This window comes from Channa argus, chromosome 1 (genome assembly GCF_033026475.1).
Source record: "Channa argus isolate prfri chromosome 1, Channa argus male v1.0, whole genome shotgun sequence".
NCBI lineage: Eukaryota > Metazoa > Chordata > Actinopteri > Anabantiformes > Channidae > Channa > Channa argus.
The window spans coordinates 3976439-4004294 of NC_090197.1; the positions used below are offsets into that span (position 1 = coordinate 3976439).

Here is a 27856-nt window from a genome sequence, read left to right on the forward strand (position 1 = left end):
ATTATAGTAATTATTTTTTTTAAATTACGATCCAAAATCCCTCTGGGTAAATGTGGAGCTGATTTTAACCCTATATTTGCTGACAGGTGGTTTAACACATAATAATTGCATTAATTAATATATATTTTTAAGTTAAAAAACATCATGTGGCGTTAATCTCAGAGAAAGTGTATATTTAAATATAAAACCGTATTTGTGACAATCGCAGTTCATCAGGATGCAGGAAAAAAAATGTTAGAGCTCTGGCAGAAACCAAAGGAAACACTTTAATTAAAGATGATTCCATGCAGATTTACTTAAGTTGTTTATTCATACATTTTCATTTCAAAAAGAGCAAAATGCAGAAATCTTTGGATTCAGAAGAAAAAGGTGAACCAGAAAATTGTTACTTTATTTATAGTGCACTTTTTACAACATGTAATCTACAAAGAAAGGACACCAAAGATAAAAATACTGTTTAATCTGTCCACCACACAGGAAGTTAAACCCAAACAAAACAGATAACATTCATTTTGAGTAAGTCAGGCAAGTAGTTCGTGATGAAGTAACACAGACTAGATTCTTGCTGCCTTGTACCTCACGTGTAAGTCGCTTTGGATAAAAGCATCTGAACGACTAAATGTAAATGTTACCAGGATAAAAGCTTTTCCTCGTTCAAATGCCTTTATTCAATTTTCAAAAGCTCACTGACAACATCCATCTTCATATCAAATGTTTGCTAAACCCTTGCACCAAAACAACTATCAAACATTTTGCAACTGAAAACTAAATTTAGAAGCTTAATAAAAACTATTTACAGCAAACAAAAACAGTAGTCATTCATAAGTAATATAACACTTTTCTTCTTAGTTAAACTTCAGAGTTTTAATTTCTACCCCCTCTGCAGTAATAAAAGGACTGATTGCATTTACTGAGTTACATTAAAAATTATGAAAAAAAAAAATAGTTCAGCTTAATTTCAAATTACAAATTGGATGTTTTCCACAACTTGTGTTACTTAAAATTCTTAAGAGACAAACCTGAATTGATTCCACAATAGTATAGATTTTAAAAGCTGCATTCTGGAATCCAACGCTAGTTACATTTGTAAATGATGCTTGATGAGCACAGAGGCTTGATGTGCACTGATGTGGATTATTTTTGAAGCATTTGGACACTCTCCGCACTGTCTTGCGATTGTTGGGCTACAAAGATAAAGAGTAGTGTTATTCTCCTAATAAATACTGAGCTCATGCTCCAATACGCTCACTTTAAACGTTACCATCCATGCAGACAAAAATAATTAAAATGTAGGTTTTTAAAAGCATATGATAAATGCTGTGGTTACTCTACATCATTTATCAATTCAATATATTTTCACAAAACCTTTTTCTACTAAAGTAATTCTTATAACAATTTCCTCCACAAATATCTAATTATCCAGTATAAACAAAAGCAGCCAGTGCTTCAGAAGTTTTATGACATATTCTTCAATGCTTGGCTCACCACAAATTAAATTCCATTAACCCGTGTTTGATTTGAGTGGTGAAATATTGATGAGGTGTAACTTAAAAACTGTGTTCCTTCATCCAAAACTATCAAAACTAGTATTTTAATTGGTTATATTTTACTGCCACAGTATGAAACCAATTGGTGCGTCATTAAAGCAGTTAACTAAAGACTTACTCTCTTTACTGCCACCGCTACTGCTACTGCCAGCGACAGACTCTTTTGACCCTGTGAGGAAAAGAAAATGTAGTTACATATATAGTTCAGCATATTTAGTTTCTGGTTTACGTTATGTCACAACTACGTAGAAAAAAAAAGGGAACTAATCCAAGGTGTAATACTGAAAAACAGCAGGAACTGCACTGAAGTCAGTTCCACCAGATGTTTCACTTTTTATTTTCTACCAAATTAGAATAAGAAATATGATGATACATACTACAGTTATACTACAATAGCTTAAGACTTGACTTATCAATTTACCCCTTTATGTAACAATCTTCATTTATTTTTTAAAAATACATGGCAGAGAAATAAAGCTGTTACCTTTGTTGAAGCATTGTCCTGTAGAGAAAACATATACACATTAATAATTAGATAATAGATTCCACAACTAGAGTTTTTTTTAATCTTAAAAAGTTTTAGCACTGAAGCACTGAAGGACACATACTATGACTCAGTAACTGGAGTTTTTATGTAGCAAAGCTGCATTGAGTTCTTTCAGTCAATAAAGAGTAAGAAGAACCTTTCCACATAAAGAACGACACGTGTTTCTGTGTAGCCTAAAAAACCCTCATGGTGTCAACAAAAGCAGCTGATAACTAATATCAGATAGTGACAAATGAAATCAATCTGTCAACACATCTGTAAGTGAAATGCAGTGAAATGTTGAGCAGTGAGAGTGAAATGACTTGTTCTCACAAAGTCCACAGGATAATTTGCAGGTAGCTGCAGTGATAGTCAGCCTCTCACATGGAAACAAACTCATGTGTGGATGATGAATCCAGACAATGAGCTGCTAGAATGTGGATCCCTATGTGGTTTAGCTTTAATGGTCATTGTAGGCCGACAACTTTGTGTTTACTCAGAAATTGACACTGTAATATACAGTTGGGGCATTAACTATTCAACATGCCAACATTTTTTATTAAATATATTTCCAGTGCAGTTTCAAATAATAGTGAATAAAATCATCACCTTAGAATGTTATGATTGAATATTAGAGGTCAACTGGACCTGTTTTATATTTATCATTTTGTTTATTGGCTGATTCTTAAAAGTAGACTGAAAGTTGCACAGAGTGAAATAGTTTTTAGTTTTGTTTGAATATTTGTGAAGAAAACTTTCACACAAACGAAGCACAACAAATGTCTCCTGTAGTGATTTTGGGGGCAGTGATTATGCTAAAGCTCAAATTTCAGTAACACGCAGTTGCACATGGTGGTATTCAGCTATTGCTAACGAACAATTTGTGACAAGTTTGTGTAGTTGAGAGTCTGATGATTCCTAATCATATGCTGGTGCCCTGATGACAGAAGATAATAGTTGTAGATTTCACTTACCTAGTTTGCCCTTTTTATACAGGACTGTCAGCACCACACCAATGATTACAACCACTATGACCAACACTGCTGCCACAGCAATGATAAGTCCATGACCATCAGAGATGCAAGGAAGTTTCTTATCTTTAAAAAAAAAAATTAATAATGTTGAATAAATACAACCAATTAACAATATTTGTGCAGGCAGAAAACCTTTGACCTAAAATATGAAAACATAGACGTTATACTATGAGATGTCGGAACTTTAAAAAGATCCTGACTTTCTACAGGAAAAAAAAAGGCAGAGCTACTAATACAAAAACAATGTAGCTCCTTCTTAGATAAAGTGAATGTTTTACATATCAATTTCCAAAGAATAAATGAAGTTATTTCATTAATATGCAGCTGTTAGGGACATTAATTGCAGTCCACAATGAACCCATAAAAAATGATTGTCTTCAATTTATGTAAACAAATTTTGTTCTATAGAGTATAGTTGTGTTTTACCCCCTAATTGTTATAGAAGTGTCCACCAGCTCCCTGACGTCCCCCTGTCTTGCTTATAACATGTAAATATCTAATCAGAAGCATTTTAGCTCCTTTTGTCTAGTCATGTTTCCTACTTGTGAATTTGTTTGAAAAAAAAAGATAACAAATTATTGATAGAAGATAGAATATAAAATTTCTTACCCCAAATCTTACTAACATATACACCTGTTGCCCTATGAATGAATTCACAGGTGTACGTGCGCATGTCACTCCTTAAAATCTCCACACTATCTCTTCTCTGGCAGGTGTCGTCTTCATTTGGTAGAACTCCGGTGGTTATCAGTCCATCCTCTGCAGTTACAATAGTACCGTTCCTTCGGATCTGCAGGATGGTGTCTCTTGAATAGAAACCTGTGGCAAAGCACGTCAACCTGACGCTTGTGTCAGTCTTGGTGCTTTTGGCAAACAGGTAAACATCAGGTGGAGCTGGCAGGAAAAAAAACAATTATTTAAGATAAATTGTGTTTGTAACTTGTTCATTTAAGTTATGGTTTTGTTCACACGGTTGCTGGTATCACTAATCATGATGATCTTATTTAAGTGGCCTTTGTTGAGTGAGTATGTCTGAATTACAAAACTCAACTCAGTGTTGTCACACTGCAGGTTTTTTGTTCAGTTGTTGTTAAAATTCTCTTTTACATGTGCTTTTACTCCACTATAAAACACTGTTCTGTATGTTCTATTCACTGTGAGCTCACAGCTGACTCAGTAAATCAACTAAAATGCAAAGATTGATGCAAAGACTCAATGCTGGTGAACATAAAACTCTATAAAATAGCCTTGAGTCATACACACAGTTGGTTTTTTCCTCTCATACTTACAGGCCTCTTTTGTGTCACTCTTTCGATAATCCATGAAACTAGTTAACCAAGTCATACACTCATTTTCCAGGTAGCCTTTGGTGTATTCTTTCAGGACCTGGACACCATCCCACTTCCTCTTGGTCTGGACTGCAGCAGCATTTGGGGCAACCCAAACTAAGTCCTTGTGATCGAAGGACAAAAAGTCCTGTCCATCATAACTGTACATGTGCATGCCATCGATGAATGTAAGTTTGCCGTCAGGCTGCATTTCACCCTTACAGCCAACCATCCACTGAAGGACATGGATGTCTGAAAGATTAGATTTCAAAACTCTACAGCATCAAGATTAGTCATAACATAAAAATCTATTTGTTTATATCATATTTAGGATGTGAAAGTATATAGCAATATACAGCAAAAAATACAATATAATACAATTTCTACAATATGACTGTACTGTATATGTAGTAATACATAAATACAGAATATTTATCAGTTTGCATCCTCTTATTTTGAAATGACAAAAAGAGTCAAACAGAGTTTTGATGCACAGATAACTAGAACAAATCTTTAGTGGAAATTGATTAAAGTCATTTTTTAAATCATTTATTAAGATGGATGCAAATTTTTACAGTATTTTACTACAACTGTTATTCAGTCCTTGATCATTTTCTAAGTGGTTTTGCTACTTCTTGCTCTGATTGGTCAGTAGGGTGAGTCTTGTTCATATTTCTATGTAAAACATAGGGCACGGCCAGTCCAGATGTGAGCCTACTAGTGCTAATTGTTCCACTTTGAACACTGCATATCACGTATGAATAAGTAGCACAGTTGTCAGTTGTTTGAGGGTATTTAAGTTTGAATGTACCATTAAAAAAAAGTGGAAAAAAAAATATGTTCATCATAGGATTATTAAAACAACAAATCTAATAGTGGCCTAATTTTGCACAGTTCTGTAAACATATAACTTTATAAAGTATTTGTATATTTATATTAAATATATAATAATTGTAGTATAAATTGTAAATTAATGGAAATTTTGTTCTTTCTTAAAAATGTGATTCAAATATAAAATTACAAATACAATTAAAGTGGATTTTTTGTGTCAGTAGGCTCAAACAGTCACTTTTGACAGGTTATAAACTATTCATTTATTATAAGTGACTCAGTTCCATTCTTCAACTATCTTACCAGAGTCATTTTGTCTCAATCGGTACTTCAGGATATTGATGTTGACCTTGAACCACTGCTGCTTACTCTTGCGGGACTCTGTGCCTTTGGTCCAGTATTCTGCTCCGAGGTTGTTTTGCATCCAGTCCTGCTTAGGAACTTTTTGCTGGTGGTCACTGTCAAAGTAGTCGATCATCTTCTTATCCAGCAGTCCCATGGCTGTGAACTCATGGAAGCCCTCGAGACCGAGGGGTCTGGAGAAGGCTGTGTAGATGTATGTGAGGGAATGAAGCTCTGAAAGTCACAAAGACACAGATATTTGTAGACAAGTAGATATGGGTTCAACTTATTTGTAACCACTTATTTTCTCTCGCACAATGACACTGCTGGCCAGCCAAGATTTGAACCTGCGACATTCTAGCTGTGAGATAACAGGCGGCATTGATAGTACTTCAGAAACCAGAGACACTTTGACATATAGCCAGGACTGGGGATCCAGCCACTCAGCCTGTGGTCCGTGGATGACTGCCTTACCAACCGAGCTACAGCTGCCCCTTAACGCTAATGTTCAGTACAGATCAGAAATAATTCCTGCTAAAACTATATACTTTTTATAATTCTTATTTTAAAATAAGAATTTTTTCAGTGTTAGTGCTGCTGCCTCACAGCTAGAAGATGGCAGGTTTGCAGGTTCAAAACCCTGCCTCCTTCTGTCAAAATGCCCTGGAGATATTGAACCCCACTTTTCTCCTGGTGGTTCAGGTACTTCCCACCTCTGGTAAACAGACCACACTATATAAAATGTGCAAAAAGTGAAGGGAAGAGAATACTTTGTAATTCTTTAGAGGCGTTGTACTGCTACACCGTACACATTTGTCAAATATTGTATTTTCCGTGTAAATTCCGTCAGGCTATTGTTGTAATATTGCACTCACAAGCATGGGACACACAGACAACCTGAAAACATTGGACCTCTTGCCACGTCTGTCACAGGTGCACAGGTATTAAAACTGAAGAGATTCAGGTAATGTTTTCCAACACTTATAGAAAACTGCTATACAAAATTGAGAGAACGTTTTGTATCAAACTTTTTTGTTGTTTTTGTTTTTTGGACACAGTTTGACTATAATTGCATGTTTTATGTGTTTTACCACTGTATGTTTCTACAGTCTGTAGATTCATGTGTTGTAAGTGACCAACTCCTTCCTGTTTCTCTTTGCTGTTGTACAGCTCTACAGTGCAGTCATGTAAATGGTAAATGTTCTGCACTTATATAGCACTTTTCTACCTATTGGCAGTCAAAGCACTTTACGCTGCTTCTTATTCACCCATTTACACTCACAACCACACACACATTCATACACCGATGGGGGACTGAGCTTAATACATTTCAAACTCTCATCTGTTGCAAATGACTGAGTCCTTCCTGCTTCTCTTTGCTATTACAGCACATAAAAGCACCACCCAGCAGTTTAAGGACATACACTACTTAGAAGAGAGAACTGCTCTTTCTCTGTTCCACATTTTAAATCAACAAATTGTTTCTTTTCCTACATGCAGACTGTCTGTTTGGGTCTGTTGGGTAAGATGCATTGGCTTCTGTCATTTTGATGTTTCCTAACCCCAAAACTTTAAGGTTTCAATAAACACATTGATACTGTACTTCATTATTTTTAGGTGGATTAACAAGGTGGCAGGTTCCAACCAGAAACCAAAAATGTACTGAAATCAGAGCCTATAATGTGAAGTTTGGCAGATTTCTAATACTGTGCGTCACACTTCTAAAAAGAGAAAACTGAAAAGCTGTCTGTTCTGCGTTTAAGTGTTTTTTTTTTTCGGTCCTTTCGGCTTATCCCGTCAGTTCAGGATCGCCACAGCGAATCATTGTCCGCATGAGTCTGCATAGCATTGTGAATGGTGTAATTAGTTATTGTGATTATTTTTCCTTTTAATTTAACCTAAAAACTGCAAACGTTTTCACGAATGCTTGAGGAAATTTATCACTTACCGCTGTTCACCAATAGCTGAGTCCCAAGCAGAATGAAAAATGCAACTGAATACATTTCAAACTCACAGTTGACTGACTTTCCACTAAAACAACGGTCTGTAGATTCATCTGTAGAAAATGACGAGTCCTTCCTGCTTCTCTTTGCTATTACAGCACATGAAAGCACCACTCAGCAGTTTAAGGACATACACTACTTAGAAGAGAGAACTGCTCTTTCTCTGTTCCACATTTTAAATCAACAAATTGTTTTTTCCTACATGGTCTTGGAAATAAATCAGCAACTTGCAGACTGTCTGTTCGGGTCTGTTGGGAAAGATGCATTGGCTTCTGTCATTTTGATGTTTCCTAACCCCAAAACTTTAAGGTTTCAATAAACACATTGATACTGTACCTCATTATTTTTAGGTGGATTAACAAGATGGCAGGTTCCAACCAGAAACCAAAAATGTACTGAAATCAGAGCCTATAATGTGAAGTTTGGCAGATTTATAATACTGTGCATCACACTTCTAAAAAGAGAAAACTAAGAAAAGCTGTCTGTTCTGCAATTAAGTGTAATAATGGAAAATAATTTTTCCACCACATTCTTTATTTTCTTAACCAACTTATAAATGAACTTTTATAGTAGTTATATTACCCAGCATATGTACATATATTTTTATTTTTTGCTTTTTACATTAGTACAAATAATATACTTATATAAGTTTCAGGCTCTGCAAAATATGAAAGACTAAAGACTAGTAACCGAAACGCTGTCAATTAAAAAACAATTCCAAAGGGAACATTTATACTTCATTTGTTCAGGTCATTGAATAGATTCTTCAGGCTCAAACTCAGGTTCCGTTGAGAAAACTGTCAGCAGGTTAACTTCCTAGTTAAAGTATCACAGTAAGTGACAAATTGTTGTTTTCTGGAAAACCAACATTTAGGATCAAGTGTTTTCATTAAACCCACTTCAACATGCTTAAGAGTCTAGTAACTGCTGCCACACACAGATTTCTTCTTCATAAACATGGACAAATCTCTTGTTCAGTACAGCTCAGCAAACAGCTGATTAATAAATATTCTGGTAGTTTACAAACAGACAAGAAACACTCTAAAATCTGCTAATTGTAGTCATGAAAAATAAAATATGTCATTGCATCAAAATAATAATGACTTAAATTTTTAAGACACAAGTTGCAAATATCAGTTTCTTCTTACAATCCATACAATACAGTGACAAACTGATAACATAGCTTTTTTTAAATGGTGAGAATTTTGGACAATTTCTTCATTGAAATTGCACCTTTTAAGCAAAGCAAAGTATAAAACACACACACACACACACACACACACACACACATATACATATATATATATATATATATATATATATATATATATATATATATATATATATATATATATATATATATATATATATATATGTATATATGTCAACAATGCAAAAAAAGCCCCAAAATAAGAATAGAAAGAAAACAGAATAAGTAGCAGTTACTTATTCAACTTTAAGTGGCTACTTAAGAGGATATTTTAGTTAATTTAAGTTAATTTAAAAGGTGATTTTATCTAGTTAGGTCAGTGATGGGCACCCACTTTGATTGCTTTCACTAAATCGACAACACAATAAACACCTGTGGTTGAAGGGTCTTTGTCATCCAGGTTTGATTATCTGAAGGTGGAGACATGCAACTAGATCTTTCTTCTTGGTAACGTTGGAAACGTTTTATTTAGGACACAGTTATGTCCTACAAGGTTGTCCTTTCTTTCTCACCTGCCTTGAACAGGCCTGTTGTCTGGATAATAAGGGGTCAGAGTGGGGTAGAGTCATAATCTAAAGTGGTCTTACTCTTTCTGGATGGATGGATGAAAGGGCAGCATGAAAAATGGGAGACAGATTGAGCCTGAGGCCTCCTCCTCTGTTGAGAGAAGGATTCCCCATGTGAACACTCTCTCCTTCCACTTTTTCCTCAAATGAGGTGGTCCTGAGGTGTTGCTTCTCCTGTGCTGGGCCATCCTCTTGTGTTTTCTGTAATGTAGAGCTCTGCATACACAGCTTACTCTATATTGCTGTGCTTGTGTTTGGATTTTTCAGTCTCTCGGGTGGATGAGTCTCTGTGTCAATGTGATAGTGGTTTGGAAATAAACAGGTACGTGGTGTTTTCTGAAAATCTGTTGGAGAAGCTCCAGCCAGGTTTTTCCTTTCACAAACTCTAATCCTTCTGCTGGATCTGGACGTGATCTTGATTAAGGCCCACTTAGGAAAACCACAGACCTTGAGAGTTGTCCTCAGATGTCTGTCTTCCTTCTTTTCAGGTAACACCAATGTACAGTTCAGTTTAGAAATTATCACTGCTAATTAGGACTTTTTCAAAATAACAGTGTTTATGCAACTGTGCCTCAACTGGAGGGTTGTCCACGTATTGCAGGGTGAATTCAACACCAGCATGCAACATCCTTGCGTATATGAAGTGTTAGAAAGCTGGAAAAGGATAAAAACACATTTTAAGCACAAATTGGATGAACTTCTGTAAAAACTCTCATTTTCTCTGTGGCAATAGTTTCCTCCTTAGACTGTGTTCAGCTTTTCCCAGGTTTCGTTCTGTCCTGTATAAATTTAGATTCATTTCTTCAGTCACCTGGGAAGTTTGTGTTTGTGGCTTAAAGCCCCTGCCACATTTTTGTGTTCCCACATTTCTCATCAGCCTCTTCAGTATCAAACTGTCAAATAAAGGTCAACGTGTCCCAAAATATGTCTAGAAAAGGCAGTTTTTGTAGTTATTCACGTTGAATCAGTCCAAATATTTAGCTTCTATAATTGTGTGAGGAAATGTGTAACTTCCCAAGCAGGATGAAAAATGCACCTGAATACATTTTTAACCTACAGTTCACTGACTTTCCACTTCTCGAACTACAGTCTGTAGATTCATGTGTTGGAAATGACCAACTCCTTCCTGTTTCTCTTTGCTGTTGAAGTTTCCAAAACCAAACACAGTTACATTAAACACATTACTACTGTAGTTCCTCATCTTTTTCAGATGGATTTTTGTGGTGGTCCTTCCCAAATAAGCACATTCAGTGACAGGCTACAAGTAACTAACTTCTGCAAGTAACTAACTTCTGTAGTTGAGGATGATGAAAACTTGTATCTACATTAGGAACGTGGCAGGTTCCAACCAGAAACCAAACATATGTCAGAGCCTGTAATGTGAATAGATTTCACATTTAGGGGGTTTTGGGACTCCTGGGGCTGTTGCCTAATGTACATGCAAGATGTTATCCAATGAATTACTTCCATTCCACCGAGCTTGTTTCTGGCTAAATGTCATATCCAAATGCAATAGAACATTGTTCTGAGACTGATTTCCAGATGAAGTGTCATGCGTTTGGTGTTTTTCCTTACATTCGGTTTCTATTGTCTCTCTTGTCATGTCGTCATCATCTAATTAGCCAAAACTACACTGATGATGATCTTGTCATGGAGGACTAGGTTCAGCATGGCCACTGTAAGCGGCCTGCAGCTACACAGCCAAATGGGATAAACTGTGTACAGAGGTGGTTGATATACACAAACTTGGACTCCATCAGTACATTGATTTTTCCACCCTCACAAAAGGGCATATTCTGGACTTAATCTGTTGTCCTGGTCTCACTGCATCCAAACTGACAGCTGATGAACTTCAAGGAACTGACCATTTCCTCCTCTCATTCAACGTCACACTCTGCCTCTCTGTAATAAGCCACCACGTCTCATTTCAGAATATTAAAACATTAATAGTGATACTCTGTTCTCTAGCACCGACAATTTTCTTATTCCGGACTGTCTCTCCACCCCTGATGACCTGGTAGCTCCTGTAGCTATAGTAACGGTTTAATCAACCTTCTTAATTCTCTTGCCCAAGTGAAAACGTGGTTTCCTTTTCTCAAACTGCTTCCTGGTTTACCCCTGATCTCCTGGCAGTGAAAGCCAAAGGTCAACAACCTGAGTGACTCTTTAGGAAAAGTGGACTTACCATTGACAAAAACGTGCACAAAACCCACATATTACACCACGAGGACTCAATTTCTCAAACAATATCAAGCTACTTTTCCGATACCAAGACACTGTTTTCTTTATTAAATAAACTTCTCCAACCAGCAGACTCCTTAACTCAACTGACACCTGTAACTCCTTAATGCTGTTTTTCAATGAAAAAACTCATCTCATAACATTTACCAGCACCTACGTTCTAATCCTCCACCTTTCTCCTCTTCTGAACCGAAACACACTGTCATCCCTTCTCCACTCTCCAATTGCCCGATGCTTCATAAATCCAAGCCCTCTAATACTGTCCGTTCTCCCTGATAGACTATACTCCATTGGCATCACTCGCACCCCCCTAGACTTGTTTCACTCGTATCTCTCAGGCCGCACTCAGTCCATCCATCTCAAATCCTTCAGTTCCTGTTTGCTCCAGGGCTCTGTCTCTTCATCACCTATCTCCTTCACCTTGGCAACATTTTTCACAGATTCAAAATACATTTCCACTGCTTTGCTAATGACACCCAGCTTTACCCATCCAGCAAACCCAACTCCACACTCCCACCCTCCTCCCTTAGCAACTGTTAATCTGGAATAAAATCCTGGTTCACCTCAAACCTCCTAAAATTAAACAGTGATAAAACTGGTCTCCTCCTTATTGGCACAAAATCCACATTATGCAAAGGAGTTTTTCCCTCACAATCGACAGCTCGTCTGTTTCCCCCTCCCCTCAGGTTGAGTCTGAGTATCATCTTTGGCACCTCGTTATTCTTCCAATCCCACAGTAATAATATCACAGGTCTGTTAATTTCCATTTACGTAACATTCATTATCTCCGTCCATCCCTCATCGTCTCAATTCTCGTTCACAGCCTGGTCGTCTTCGTATTGACTATTGCAACTCTCTCCTCTTCAGCCTCCCTCATAAATCCCTTGATGAGCTCCATCTGGTTCAAACAACCACCAAAATGTCCTGATTTCATCACATCACCCTTCTCCTTCACCACCTCCACTGGCTCCCGGTTAAATACAGAATTGACTTCTAAATCCTTGTGGACACCTTCAAGTCCATCCACAAGCTTGCCCCTCTAGATCTGTCTGATCTCTTCCACATTGCCACCTCCTCCTGCTCTCTCAGATCACTGTGCCCCCTTCTTGCCTCAGCACCTCTGGAATTCACTCCCATTGGACATAAGCTAAACAGTGAGTCTCTTCTGGTCTTGAAATCCAGAATCAAAACCTACCTGTTTAAGATGTTTGTACAGTGTCCTCAAGCATTTTGAAATCTTCTTCTTTTCCTTTCGGCTGCTCCCTTTCAGGAGTCGCCACAGCGAATCATGTGCCTCCATCTAACTCTATCCTCTGCATCCTCTTCACTCACACCAACTAACTTCATGTCCTCCCTCACTACATCCATAAATGTCCTCTTTGGTCTTCCTCTAGACCTCCTGCCTGGCAGCTCCAACCTCAGCATCCTTCTACCGATATATTCACAGTTTCTCCTCTGAACGTGTCCAAACCAACTCAATCTGGCCTCTCTGACTTTATCTCCAAAACATCTAACATGAGCTGTCCCTCTGATGTCCTCATTCCTGATCCTGTCCATCCTCGTCACTCCCAAAGAGAACCTCAACATCTTAAGCTCTGCTACCTCCAGCTCTGCCTCCTGTCTTTTCTTCAGTGCCACTGTCTCTAAGCCGAACAACATTGCTGGTCTCACCACCGTCTTGAACACCTTTCCTTTCATTCTCGCTGATACTCTTTTATCACACAACACACCTGACACTTTTCTCCACCCGTTCCAACCTGCCTGCACTCGCCTCTTCACCTCTTTTCCACACTCACCGTTGCTCTGAACCATTGACCCTAAGTACTTAAAGTCCTGCACCTTCTTCACCTCTGCTCCCTGTAACCTCACCATTCCACCTGGGTCCCTCTCATTGACACACATGTATTCTGTCTTGCTGCGGCTAAGCTTCATTCCTCTGTTTTCCAGAGCAGACCTCCACCTCTCTAGATTTTCCTCCACCTGCTCCCTGCTCTCACTACAAATAACAATGTCATCTGCAAACATCATAGTCCAGGGAGATTCTTGTCTAACCTCATCTGTCAGTCTGTCCATCACCAGAGCAAACAAGAAGGGGCTCAAAGCCGATCCTTGATGCAGACCCACCTCCACCTTGAACTCCTCTGTCACACCTACAGCACCTCACCACTGTCTTACAGCTCTCATACATGTCCTGCACCACTCTAACATACTTCTCTGCCACTCCAGACGTCCTCATACAATACCACAGCTCCTCTCTCGGCACCCTGTCATACGCTTTTTCTAAATCTACGAAGACACAATGCAACTCCCTATGACCCTCTCTGTACTTCTCCATCAGCATCCTCAAAGCAAATACTGCATCTGTTGTACTCTTTCTAGGCATGAAACCATATTGCTGCTCACAAATGTTCACCTCTGCCCTTAGCCGAGCTTCCACTACTCTTTCCCACAACTTCATTGTGTGACTCATCAGCTTTATTCCTCTGTAGTTGCCACAGCTCTGCACATCTCCCTTGTTCTTAAAAATTGGTACCAGTACACTTTTCCTCCAGTCCTCTGGCATCCTCTCACTCTCCAAGATCTTGTTAAACAAACTAGTCAAAAACTCTACTGCCACCTCTCCTAGACACTTCCATACCTCCACAGGTATGTCATCAGGACCAACTGCCTTTCCGCTCTTCATCCTCTTCAATGTCCTCCTCACTTCACTCTTACTAATCTTTGCTACTTCCTGCTCCACACCAGTCACCTCTTCTACTCTTCGTTCCCTTTCATTTTCCTCGTTCATCAACTCTTCAAAGTTCTCCTTCCATCTTCCCATCACACTCCTGGCACCTGTCAATACATTTCCATCCTTATCTTTAATCACACTAACCTGCTGCACATCCTTCCCATCTCTATCTCTTTGTCTGGCCAACCTGTACAAATCCACCTCTCCCTCTTTAGTGTCCAACCTAGCATACAAGTCCTCATATGCTCTTTGTTTGGCCTTTGCCACCTCTATCTTCACCTTACGCTGTATCTCCCTGTACTCCTGTCTACTCTCTTCAGTCCTCTCAGTGTCCCACTTCTTCTTAGCTAACCTCTTTCTCTGTATACACTCCTGAACTTCCTCGTTCCACCACCAAGTCTCCTTGTCCGCTTTCCTCTTTCCAGATGACACACCGAGTACCCTCCTACCTGTCTCCCTGATCAAATTAGCTGTAGTAGTCCAGTCATCTGGAAGCACCTCCAAACCACCCAGAGTCTGTCTCAGCTCCTCTCTGAAAACTAAACGACATTCTTCCTTTTTCAACTTCCACCACTTTGTCCTCTGCTCTGCCTTAGTCCTCCTTATCTTCCTCACCACCAGTATCATTTTACACACCACCATCCTGTGTTGTCTGGCTACACTCTCCCCTACCAATGCTTTACAGTCACTGATCTCTTTCAGAATACAACGTCTACACAAGATGTAGTCTACCTGAGTGCTTCTACCTCCGCTCTTGTACATCACCCTATGTTCCTGCCTCTTCTGAAAGAAAGTGTTTACTACAGCCATTTCCATCCTCTTTGCAAAGTCAACCACCATCTGACCTTCTGCGTTCCTGTCCTGAACACCAAACCTGCCCATAACTGTCTCATCACCTCTGTTCCCTTCACCTACATGCCCATTGAAATCTGCACCAATGACCACTCTCTCACCTCTGGGGATGCTCTGCATCACTTCATCTAACTCACTCCAGAATTTCTCCTTCTCTTCTAACTCACATCCTACCTGTGGGGCATAACCACTCACAACATTGAACATCACCCCTTTAACTTCCAGCTTCAGACTCATCAACCTGTCTGATACTCTTTTCACCTCTAGAACATTCCTCACAAAATCCTCTTTCAATATAACTCCTACTCCATTTCTCTTCCTATCTGACCCATGGTAAAACAACTTAAACCCTGCTCCTAAGCTTCTAGCCTTGCTACCTTTCCACCTGGTCTCCTGGACACACAGTATGTCCACCTTCCTTCTCTGCATCATGTCGATCAACTCCCTAGCCTTCCCTGTCATAGTCTCAACATTCAAAGTCCCTACTGTCAGTCCTACATTCTTAGCTTTCCTCTTCTCTCTCTGCCTACGAACACACCTTCCTCCTCTTCTTCTTCGTCTTCGACCAACAGTAGTCCAATTTCCACCGGTACCCTGTAGGTCAACAGCACCGGTGGCGGTCGTTGTTAACCCGGGCCCCGACCGATCCGGTATGGAAGTCTTTGTCACGATTCGCATGTTTGGTTTGGCATGTGTTTTACATCGGATGCCCTTCCTGCCACAACCCTCTGCATTTATCCAGACTTGGGACTGGCACAAGAAGACACTGGCTTGTGCCCCCTTGCGGTTGCATTTCCTCAAGCATTTTGAAAGGTGCTTATAAATGAAATGTATTATTATTATAAACTTAGTCAAATAAAATAGCAAATATTACTTAAAAGTCCAAAGTACTCCACTAAGCAAACATTGTATTTTAAGCAATACTGATTATAGTAATTATTTTTTTAAAGTACGATCCAAAATCCCTCTGGGTAAATGTGGAGCTGATTTTAACCCTATATTTGCTGACAGGTGGTTTAACACATATTAAATGTATTAATTAATATGTGTTTTTAAGTTAAAAAACATCATGTGGTGTTAATCTCAGAGAAAGTGTATATTTAAATATAAAACCGTATTTGTGACAATCGCAGTTCATCAGGATGCAGGAAAAAAAATGTTAGAGCTCTGGCAGAAACCAAAGGAAACACTTTAATTAAAGATGATTCCATGCAGATTTACTTAAGTTGTTTATTCATACATTTTCATTTCAAAAAGAGCAAAATGCAGAAATCTTTGGATTCAGAAGAAAAAGGTGAACCAGAAAATTGCTACTTTATTTATAGTGCACTTTTTACAACATGTAATCTACAAAGAAAGGACACCAAAGATAAAAATACTGTTTAATCTGTCCATCACACAGGAAGTTAAACCCAAACAAAACAGATAACATTCATTTTGAGTAAGTCAGGCAAGTAGTTCGTGATGAAGCAACACAGACTAATCCCTGGATACCAGTGGTTATTCCTGGTTTGCTTTAATGTTTTTCTCCTTCACTTAGATTCTTGCTGCCTTGTACCTCACGTGTAAGTCGCTTTGGATAAAAGCATCTGCTAAACGACTAAATGTAAATGTTACCAGGATAAAAGCTTTTTAAATTCTATTAACCCATGTTTTATTTATGTGGTGAAATAGTGATGAGGTGTAACTTAAAAACTGTGTTCCTGAAACCAAAACTATCCTCCGAGTGAGAAAATGTTTAATATTTTAAATGGTTATGTTTTACTGCCACAGTATGAAACCAATTGGTGCGTCATTAAAGCAGTTAACTAAAGACTTACTCTGTTTACTGCTACTGCTACTGCTACTGCCAGCGAAAGACTATTTTCACCCTGTGAGGAAAAGAAAATGTAGTTACATGTATAGTTCAGCATATTTAGTTTCCGGGTTACGTTATCACACCTAGGTAGAAAAAAAAGGGAACTAATCTAAAGTGTAATACTGAAAAACAGCAGGAACTGCACTGAAGTCAGTTCCACCAGATGTTTCACTTTTTACTTTCTACCAAATTGCAATAAGAAATATGATGATACATACTACAGTTATACTACAATAGCTTAAGACTTGACTTATCAATTATCCCTTAATGTAACAATCTTCATTTATTTTTTTAAAATACATGGCAGAGAAATAAAGCGTTACCTTTGTTGAAGCAATGTCCTGTAGAGAAAACATATACACATTAATAATTAGATAATACATTCCACAACTAGAGGTTTTTTTAATCTTGAAAAGTTTTAGCACTGAAGCACTGAAGGACACATACTATGACTCAGTAACTGGAGTTTTTATGTAGCAGAGCTGCATTGAGTTCTTTCAGTCAATAAAGAGTAAGAAGAACCTTTCCACATAAAGAACGACACGTGTTTCTGTGTAGCCTAAAAAACCCTCATGGTGTCAACAAAAGCAGCTGATAACTAATATCAGATAGTGACAACTGAAATCAATCTGTCAACACATCTGTAAGTGAAATGCAGTGAAATGTTGAGCAGTGAGAGTGAAATGACTTGTTCTCACAAAGTCCACAGGATAATTTGCAGGTAGCTGCAGTGATAGTCAGCCTCTCACATGGAAACAAACTCATGTGTGGATGATGTGCAGTAATCCAGACAATGAGCTGCTAGAATGTGGATCCCTATGTGGTTTAGCTTTAATGGTCATTGTAGGCCGACAACTTTGTGTTTACTCAGAAATTGACACTGTAATATACAGTTGGGGCATTAACTATTCAACATGCCAACATTTTTTTATTACATATATTTCTAGTGCAGTATTAAATAATAGTAAATAAAATCATCACCTTAGAATGTTATGATTGAATATTAGAGGTCAAATGAACCTGTTTTATATTTATCATTTTGTTTATTGGCTGATTCTTAAAAGCAGACTGAAAGTTGTACAGTGCGAAACAGTTTTTAGTTTTGTTTGAATATTTGTGAAGAAAACTTTCACACAAACGAAGCACAACAAATGTCTCCTGTAGTGATTTTGGGGGCAGTGATTATGCTAAAGGTCAAATTTCAGTAACACGCAGTTGCACATGGTGGTATTCAGCTATTGCTAACGAACAATTTGTGACAAGTTTGTGTAGTTGAGAGTCTGATGATTCCTAATCATATGCTGGTGCCCTGATGACAGAAGATAATAGTTGTAGATTTCACTTACCTAGTTTGCCCTTTTTATACAGGACTGTCAGCACCACACCAATGATTACAACCACTATGACCAACACTGCTGCCACAGCAATGATAAGTCCATGACCATCAGAGATGCAAGGAAGTTTCTTATCTTTAAAAAAATAATAATAATAATGTTGAATAAATACAACCAATTAACAATATTTGTGCAGGCAGAAAACCTTTGACCTAAAATATGAAAACATAGACGTTATACTATGAGATGTCGGAACTTTAAAAAGATCCTGACTTTTTACAGGAAAAAAAAAGGCAGAGCTACTAATACAAAAACAATGTAGCTCCTTCTTAGATAAAGTGAATGTTTTACATATCAATTTCCAAAGAATAAATGAAGTTATTTCATTAATATGCAGCTGTTAGGGACATTAATTGCAGTCCACAATGAACCCATAAAAAATGATTGTCTTCAATTTATGTAAACAAATTTTGTTCTATAGAGTATAGTTGTGTTTTACCCCCTAATTGTTATAGAAGTGTCCACCAGCTCCCTGACGTCCCCCTGCCTTGCTTATAACATGTCTAAATATCTAATCAGAAGCATTTTAGCTCCTTTTGTCTAGTCATGTTTCCTACTTGTGAATTTGTTTGAAAAAAAAAGATAACAAATTATCGATAGAAGATAGAATATAAAATTTCTTACCCCAAATCTTACTAACATATACATCTGTTGCCCTATGAATGAATTCACAGGTGTACGTGCGCATGTCACTCCTTAAAATCTCCACACTATCTCTTCTCTGGCAGGTGTCGTCTTCATTTGGTAGAACTCCGGTGGTTATCAGTCCATCCTCTGCAGTTACAATAGTACCGTTCCTTCGGATCTGCAGGATGGTGTCTCTTGAATAGAAACCTGTGGCAAAGCACGTCAACATGACGCTTGTGTCAGTCTTGGTGCTTTTGGCAAACAGGTACAAATCAGGTGGAGCTGGCAGGAAAAAAAAACAATTATTTAAGATAAATTGTGTTTGTCACTTGTTCATTTAAGTTATTGTTTTGTTCATACTGTTGCTGGTATCACTAGTCATGATGATATTATTTAAGTGGCCTTTGTTGAGTGAGTATGTCTGAATTACAAAACTCAACTCAGTGTTGTCACAATGCAGGTTTTTTGTTCAGTTGTTGTTAAAATTCTCTTTTACATGTGCTTTTACTCCACTATAAAACACTGTTCTGTATGTTCTATTCACTGTGAGCTCACAGCTGACTCAGTAAATCAACTAAAATGCAAAGATTTCTCAATGCTGGTGAACATAAAACTCTGTAAAATAGCCTTGAGTCATACATACAGTTGTACTTACAGGCCTCTTTTGTGTCACTCTTTCGATAATCCATGAAACTAGTTAACCAATTCATACACTCATTTTCCAAGTAGCCTTTGGTGTATTCTTTCAGGACCTGGACACCATCCCACTTCCTCTTGGTCTCGAATGCAGCTTGATTTGGGGCAACCCAAACTAAGTCCTTGTCATCAAAGGACAAGAAGTCCTGTCCATCATAACTGTACTTGTTCATGCCATCAACTAATTTAAGTTTGCCGTCAGGCTGCATTTCACCCTTACAACCATGCATCCACTGAAGGACATGGATGTCTGAAAGGTTAGAGAGTAAAACAGATGAAATAGTTAAATACATTTTAATATCTGGTTTTCAGCTTAGCTCAAAAAGGAGTCAGACAGTATTAGAAAAAAACACACAAAGCATAAGAGGTTTTACTTAAGAAATAAATGAAAGTTTCTCACTTATGTAAAAAAAAACAACAACGTTTTTCTCTTGATTTCAAAACTCTGCAGCGTCAAGATTAGTCATAACATAAAAATCTATTTAATCATATGGAAGGATGTGATAGTGTATAGAAATATACAGCAAATAATACAATATAATACAATTTCTAAAATATGACTGATAAATATTATGTATTGCTACATTTACAGTTTGCATCCTCTTATTTTGAAATGGCAAAAAGAGTAAGACAGAGTTTTGATGCACAGATAGCTACAACAAATCTTTAGCAGAAATTGATTAAAGTCATTTTTTAAATCATTTATCAAGATGGATGCAAATTTTTACAGTATTTTATTACAACTGTTATTCAGTCCTTGATCATTTTCTAAGTTCTTTTGCTACTTCTTGCTCTTCTCTGATTGGCCAGTAGGGTGAGTCTCACTCAAAACCTTTTAGAAACCACATGTTCAATGTGTCTGTGTCTTCAGAAGCTTCCACTGAACCTCTTCACATTTAGATTAAAAAGTGTTGGAACATATTTCTATGTAAAACATTTCTGCACAGTGTAAATTTAATTCATCGTTGGGTATGTAATACCAGACTTCCTTCAGCTCTTCTTTAGACTTAGTCTTTTATGTTTTCCTCTGTTCAGATGATCCCACACTGCCTTTATGAATACCTTTAGGTCTGGACTCTGGAGGCCAGTCCAGATGTGAGCCTACTAGTGCTAATTGTTCCACTTTGAAGTTTGAATGTACCATTAACAAAAGTGAAAAAAATATGGTCATCATAGAATTGTTAAAACAACAAATCTAATTGTGGCCTATTTTTTCCCAGTTCTGTAAACATATAACTTTATATAGTATTTGTATATTTATATTAAATATCTAATAATTGTAGCATAAATTGTAAATTAATGGACAATGTTTTTTTTCTTAAAAAATGTGATTCAAATATAACATTACAAATACAATTAAAGTGGAAATTTTTTGGTGTCAGTTGGCTCAAACAGTCACTTTACCTTTTGACAGGTTAGAAATTATTCATTTATTATAAGTGACTCAGTTCCATTCTTCAACTATCTTACCAGAGTCATTTTGTCTGAATCGTTCCTTCAGGATATTGATGTTGTCCTTGAACGACTGCTGCTTACTCTTGCGGGACTCTGTGCCTTTCGTCCAGTATTCTGCTCCGAGGTGCTTTTCCATCCAGTCCTGCTTAGGAACATTTTGCTGGTGGTCACTGTCAAAGTACTCGATCATCTTGTTATCCAGCAGTCCCATGGCTGTGAACTCATGGAAGCCCTCGAGACCGACGGGTCTGGAGAAGGCTGTGTAGATGTATGTGAGGGAATGAATCTCTAAAATTCACAAAGACACAGATATTTGTAGACAAGCAGGTAACAGATTTAATTCAGATATCTTTGATGCTCCCTACCATTACTCTGATTATCTATCTAAACATGGATTTAAATCACAGAGCAACGATTAAACAACAGTATAAATATATAATGAAATTCATTTATTGTCATGGTAAGAACTGCAAACAATGAAATCAGGAGTGTAAATATATTCTGGTGCTTAAAAACAGACATAAAAACACAGGACAATGAACAACAAATAATAGTAAAACTTAGTCTGGTTTATAACAACTATAAAGTGTGAGAAGAGATGCAGGAGCATTGACTCTTTAACAGTGCATATTGGAGTTAGAAATGGCCTTGGAAAAGAAGATGCACATTTGTGTAATGACTGGCAAGCTTAAGAACTTCCTTAAGTTATCAGACCTGACCTTGACATCTAATGGCATTAAGTGAAACTAGAGAAAATAAAACTTGCATTCAGAAATTTTATTTTCAAATTAAAAATGTAATAAAAAAAACCAAAACAAACAATACTATTTTATCTTTGTCAGGAACACCCTGATCACATTGACATCTGAAGTTGTACAACCAGTACAAGCAGTTAGAAACTAAAAAGTGTCACATGAGACGTGATTCAAGAGCCCTGTTCACAGGGCCCATAGTGGTATTGATGAGAGAGAAAATGAATTCTTTAAATTCTGCATGAGTATAAGACTTGAGCTCTGAGCAGAAAAAAAAAAACAAATATGAAGAAATTAATTTCATGTAAAAAAAAAAATAAAATAAAATCTACCCTTTACAGTCTAATCTTGTTTATGAGCCAATGATTGACTGACCAAAATGGTTTACCTATTTTGATAATAGGTCAGCGCAGAGTGGCCAGCGCATGAGGCCAGCGCACCCCAGCCGCCTCATCGAGACCATCGCTTTCCAGCCCAGGCCGGGCAAGAGGGGCAACGGAGACACCGTGGGAGCCGCACAGCCAGGGCCAGCGTACCCCAACAGCCACCCCCCTGTGCCTCTGCTCCTCCCTCTGATGAGACTGCTGCCGCTGTTGCGGAGCTAGCGCAGCGGAGCGGTGGACAACTTGACGCAGCGCAGCGGCAGCAGCTGAACAGGCTGCTGCAGGACTTCGTAGACATTTTTGCTGCCAGGGACGAGGACTGCACTAGGACGGGCCTGGTGCAGCACCACATTGACACTGGCCATGCGCCTCCCATTCGCTTGCGGCCCCATAGACTGCCGTTGGTGAAACGCCAAGCCGCACAGGAACTGATTGAGAGCATGGAGGCCAATGACATCATCGAGCCCTCGGACAGCCCGTGGGCTGCACCAATGGTGATGGTGCGGAAGAAAACAGGGAAATGGCGCCCCTGTGTGGATTATAGGCGTTTAAACGCAATAACTAAGAAAGACTCTTACCCGCTGCCCCGCATCGACGATGCCCTGGACTATGTTGCTGGATCCTGCTGGTTCAGCTCTTTGGACTTGCGTAGCGGGTACTGGCAAGTAGAGCTGGCACCAGAGGCCCGCTCAAAGACTGCTTTCACCATCGGGCAAGGACTGTGGCAGTTTAAAGTAATGCCTTTTGGACTGTGCAATGCCCCGGCCACCTTTGAACGGTTGATGGAGCGTGTTCTTAAGGACATTCCTCGGAGCCGCTGTGTTGTCTACCTGGACGACCTGCTGGTGCACGCCAAGGGCTTCGAGGACGGCATCAATAACCTTGCAGGCGTGTTCATGGCCATTCGTCAGGCTGGACTGCGGCTTAACCCAGCGAAATGCCACTTGCTGGCGAGAGAGACTCAGTTTCTGGGTCACGTGGTCAACGAGCACGGGGTGACCACGGACCGGGCCAAGGTGGCTGCAATTAAAGAGTGGCCCCAGCCAACCACCACCAGTGAGCTGAGGAGTTTCCTTGGCCTAGCCTCCTATTACCGGAGGTTTGTAAAAGACTTTGCCACCATTGCCAGTCCCCTCCACCGAGTGACTGAGAAGGGCCGGCGGTTCGAGTGGTCTGAGGCCTGCTCAAGGGCTTTCCAACGTTTGAAGGTGGACCTCTCGGAGGCTCCTGTCTTGGCGTACCCCGACCCCCAGCAGCCGTTCATTGTGGACACGGATGCCAGTGGGGTGGGAATTGGAGCGGTACTCTCTCAAGGGGGGGAGACAGGAGAACGAGTGGTGGCCTACTACAGCTGCAGTCTGAGCCGCCCTGAACGCAACTATTGTGTGACTAGGCGAGAACTGTTGGCGGTGGTCCTGGCTGTAAGACACTTTAGACCATATCTTCTTGGCACCAGGTTCACTTTGAGGACCGACCACGCCTCTCTCACCTGGCTGCTCAACTTCAAGCAGCCCGAGGGCCAGGTGGCAAGGTGGCTGGAGATCCTCCAGGAGTATGACTTTGATATCCAGCACCGGCCAGGGCGACAGCATGGCAATGCTGATGCCCTCTCACGACGCCCCTGTCTTCTGGACGAGTGCCGCTACTGTCGCCGCCATGAGGAACGAGAGCTGGGGCCATCAGCAGCTGCAGTCACCACCAGGGAGGGAGAGCCGTTCAGCAGAGAACAGCTGCAGCAGCATCAGGAGATGGATCCGGTGCTGGCTGAGGTTCGCAGCTGGCTGGAGACTCAACAACGACCGGAATGGCCGGCCATTTCAGCCAGAGGGCCAGAGATCAAGCTGCTTCACTCACAGTGGGGCAGCCTGGAGCTCTGTGACGGTATCCTCTACCGGCGGTGGCGGGCACCAGGTGGGGGGGCTGACCGCCTGCAACTCTTGGTCCCCAGTGCTCTTCGGGCGGAGGTACTCCGGTGGGTCCATGGATCTGCCGGGGCTGGCCACTTTGGAAACTCCAAGACGGTGCGCCGTTTGCGACAGCGCTTCTACTGGCCAGGCTGCCGTCAGGACGCGGAGCTTCACGTCCACTGCTGTGATGACTGTACAGCTCAAAAAGGACCCACCCAACGCTCCCGAGGGCCTCTGCAGCAGTACCTGGTCGGTGCGCCTATGGAGAGGGTCGGCGTGGATATCCTGGGCCCTTTTCCCACTACCGAGGCTGGCAATCGCTACATCCTGGTCGCAATGGACTACTTCACCAAGTGGCCTGAGGCATATGCAGTTCCGGACCAGACTGCCACCACAGCTGCCCAGCGACTGGTGGAGGACATGTTCTCCCGGTTTGGGGTACCGGAGGAACTGCACAGCGACCAGGGGCGGAACTTTGAGAGCCGGATGTTTGCTGAGGTGTGCCAGCGGCTCGGGGTGAGAAAGACTCGGACCACACCACTCCACCCTCAGAGCGATGGTAGCGACTGGTAGAGCGGTTTAATCGCACCCTCGCAACTCAGCTTGCCATTTTAACCAGCCGGCATCAGAAGGACTGGGACCAGCACCTACCCCTGGTCCTGTGGGCTTACCGGACTGCTGTCCAGGAGTCCAGCCAATGTACCCCAGCCACACTGATGTTTGGGAGGGAGCTCCGGACACCAGTGGACTTGGTTTTTGGGCCACCCCCGGAGCCTGAAATTACGGGGGGCCCAGAGTTGGATTACCTCAGGCAGCTCAAGGAGCGCCTTAGTGTGGTCCATCAGCTGGCTCGGGAATCCCAAGGGGATGCTGGGGCCCGACAAAAGCGGGCATATGATGGACGGTGCCATGGACACCCTTTTTCAGTTGGGGACAATGTCTGGGTATACTGTCCTGTGAGGAAGCGGGGGCTCTCGCCAAAACTCACCAGCCACTGGCAGGGGCCCGGAGAGATCCTGGACCGAATCTCTGAAGTGGTGTATCGGGTTCGCATGCCGGGAAGGGGGCGGAGGGTGGTGCTGCACAGGGATCGGCTGGCGCCATATCATCCTCTGGCTCCGAATCCGGTGACAGAACCGGAGGACAGTCTTTTGTCGGCCACTCCCAGTGCCAGCATGAACAATGGTGGACTTGGGGCTGAGCCTGGTACGGTGAGTGGGCCGCTACAAAGACCGGCGCTTGCTCGACGTCTGCCGGGACAGTTAAGAGACTTTGTTGTGGAACTGAGTGACTGAGGGTTGTGGGGACACTGAACCCTCTTGGGGGGGGCAGTGTAACGGCCCAGGAAGTGGGTTAGTGTGGGGGCAGATGCAATCTGCCCCGAGGGAATTATGGTAAATGTGTTCTGAATAGTTCTGTGCTTTAATTGCTAAATGTTAAATGTTGTTAAATGATTACGTTACAGTTAGTGTTATTAGGTGTGTTCACATGTTTAGGTTTGTTATGAAAAGTGTATGTGTTAGCTGGCACCGTGAGGGAAGGTGATGGGTGTATGAATGGCCCTCACGGTGATCGGCTACTTGTGGGTGTGTTCAAAATAAAGCTCAGCTATCTCTGTTGTGAGAGGTAGCTGTGAAAAGGCAAGAGTTGTGTTGTGATTGATTCTGTCAAACAACTCGAGGCACTTGGGGTCGTGCGGTGTATGGGGCGCAAGTGTTCTCCCTTCTGCCTGCCATTTTGAACTGTTCGTTTGACGTTAGCTTGCTAGCACCCAAGCTAGCCGAATAGGTTAGTTAAGTCAGTTAGGGTTAGCTTCACCGCCTCCCACAGTTAGCTCCCATAAACCGTGGGTTGCTACAATATTGTGGACTTATGATCTAATTTTAAACCAGTACAATTGTGAAAGGCAGTACTGAAGTATTTTTTTTTTGTCTCAGAAAAGGCAGCTCATGAACATAGCTCTTCACAGCAAACTATAAATACTGATTTACAATAGATATTTTGTCAGTTTGTACCAAATCTTCAATGTACAACACTGAATTCAGCTGAATATAGTTTGTGTGTTTGTATACTGGTAAAACACATTGTATTATCAGTTCTTTCTTTAGCTTCCCTCACTTTCCTACGTTCTGTTTCTTTTTTCTAGCACCAAATAAAATTAAGTATATTCACGTTTTGTAAATAAAGTTACACTGAAGAAAACAAAAAAATGTTTCCATAACAAAATGTTTAAATTATTAATCTGCTGTGCAACATTAAATATTAGCTTGCTATATTTTAGCTTTCTATGGAAAAGTTCTGAAATTTTTTTTGTAAAAAACAAAAAAAAACATTTCTAAATTGAAGATGACATCAGTCCGTGAACGCACCACCGCAACTTCCTGTTATGTGCGCTTGTTCTGTGCAGTGTTTTCGTGTGATGAACACTGAGGTCACACTGAGGTCACAAGCCTTCAACTACAGGTCTATTTGTGAAGACGTGTAACGGATTTCATGCACAGCACTAATCTACTTGCTGATTTACAATTTGTTGATCAAATTAACAATGGTAGAAACGTCTTTTTCCGTCTTATATTAAAGTAAACATTTCAAAGTTTGACTCTCACCTTTCACATTGTGGCCAACAGGTTGCAGTTCTAAACAACTACAATTCCTACTATTAAAGTCCTAAATCAACAAATAGATAAGGAAAATAACAACTGAGTAATTAATTGTCAATATACCTGTCAGCACTTCATATTGTACCCGTGCAATACAATGTAATTAGTATTCAGACTTTAAATAGTAAAAAAAAATAAAAAGTGTTAAAATGTATTTCAACACATTACGTCCTAACCTGCCGACACTGGAGAACTAGCTGGTTTTAGCTAACGACTCGAAAGTGCATCGAAATGGACGAGGGTCATATTTAAGGAATTACGGGCCTGGAACTTATCAGAAATGTGAAACTGTGTTAAACGGGGCAGGTAATGATCGCCACACGTCGTCCGACTCCTGAAACACGTCGGTGGATGCAGCCCGTTGGCTTTTTTCGTGAAAATAAACTGTCAGCGTTCAGTAAAGCTGGCGTTAAGCCGACGTTAGCTGGAAACTAAGATGGAGACTGGATGTTGTTGTTTTTAAGTTTCGTTTGACAAATGTGACCGACGACAGAGATCTTACCGCCTCCCGTTAGCTGCAGGTTCAGCCACATCAGGGGCAAAAACAAAATTATCCAGGTCTTCGGTCGCTTCATGGTTGTACACCCCAAAAACAAATGGGAAGTATGTAACGAAAAACAAGGTGTTGACGCGCGGCCTGATACAGTGCTCTGTTTCAATGTTACGCCCGATCGGCCAATTAAGGTTAGGTTTGCTGGTGATAAAATATCCAGATCCATGTTGGAGCCTCAACTGAGTTGTCAGAGAAGGATTGAGATGGAAGATCAAAATAAGCCTGTGTTAGTTTTTTGTCAAACTAGAGAAATGTTTCCACAATGTTGTGTTGAGGAATTATTTACAAGCTAAACTGCAGTGAATTCAAGGCTGGTGAAGTAACCACATCAACAAAAAGTGATGCAGCCATTTCCTAGGC

General features: G+C 40.3%; 1 protein-coding gene across 3 annotated transcripts; it reads right to left on the reverse strand.

Annotated features, from left to right (window-relative positions):
* Positions 1–291: 291 nt before the first annotated feature.
* On the reverse strand, positions 292–27592 carry LOC137131611 (BOLA class I histocompatibility antigen, alpha chain BL3-7-like). Of its 3 annotated transcripts, none has more exons than XM_067513144.1 (8): positions 27446–27582; positions 5570–5842; positions 4397–4687; positions 3717–4001; positions 3048–3170; positions 2032–2049; positions 1666–1716; positions 292–1184 (listed from the first exon to the last, which is right to left on the reverse strand). In XM_067513144.1, the coding sequence occupies exons 1-8, from the start codon at positions 27516–27518 to the stop codon at positions 1135–1137; spliced, it is 1164 nt and encodes a 387-aa protein (XP_067369245.1). In that variant the 5' UTR covers positions 27519–27582; the 3' UTR covers positions 292–1134. The 3 variants fall into 3 exon arrangements, with proteins under 3 accessions (XP_067369245.1, XP_067369428.1, XP_067369338.1); XM_067513327.1 differs by lacking the exon at positions 27446–27582 and adding an exon at positions 7557–7709; XM_067513237.1 differs by lacking the exons at positions 292–1184; positions 1666–1716; positions 2032–2049; ... (2 more) ...; positions 4397–4687; positions 5570–5842 and adding exons at positions 16428–17082; positions 17393–17410; positions 18416–18538; ... (1 more) ...; positions 19746–20036; positions 21257–21529 and having other exon boundaries at positions 27446–27592.
* Between the last annotated feature and the right edge of the window lie 264 nt (positions 27593–27856).

Coding starts and splice junctions, on each gene's coding strand:
- LOC137131611 (XM_067513144.1), bottom strand. CDS start 27,518: ATGAAGCGACCGAAGACCTGGATAATTTTGTTTTTGCCCCTGATGTGG. Junction 4,002..4,396: donor GAGTGACACAAAAGAGGCCT/GTAAGTATGAGA, acceptor TTTTCCTGCCAG/CTCCACCTGATGTTTACCTG. Junction 1,185..1,665: donor TAGCGGTGGCAGTAAAGAGA/GTAAGTCTTTAG, acceptor TTATCTTTGTAG/CCCAACAATCGCAAGACAGT.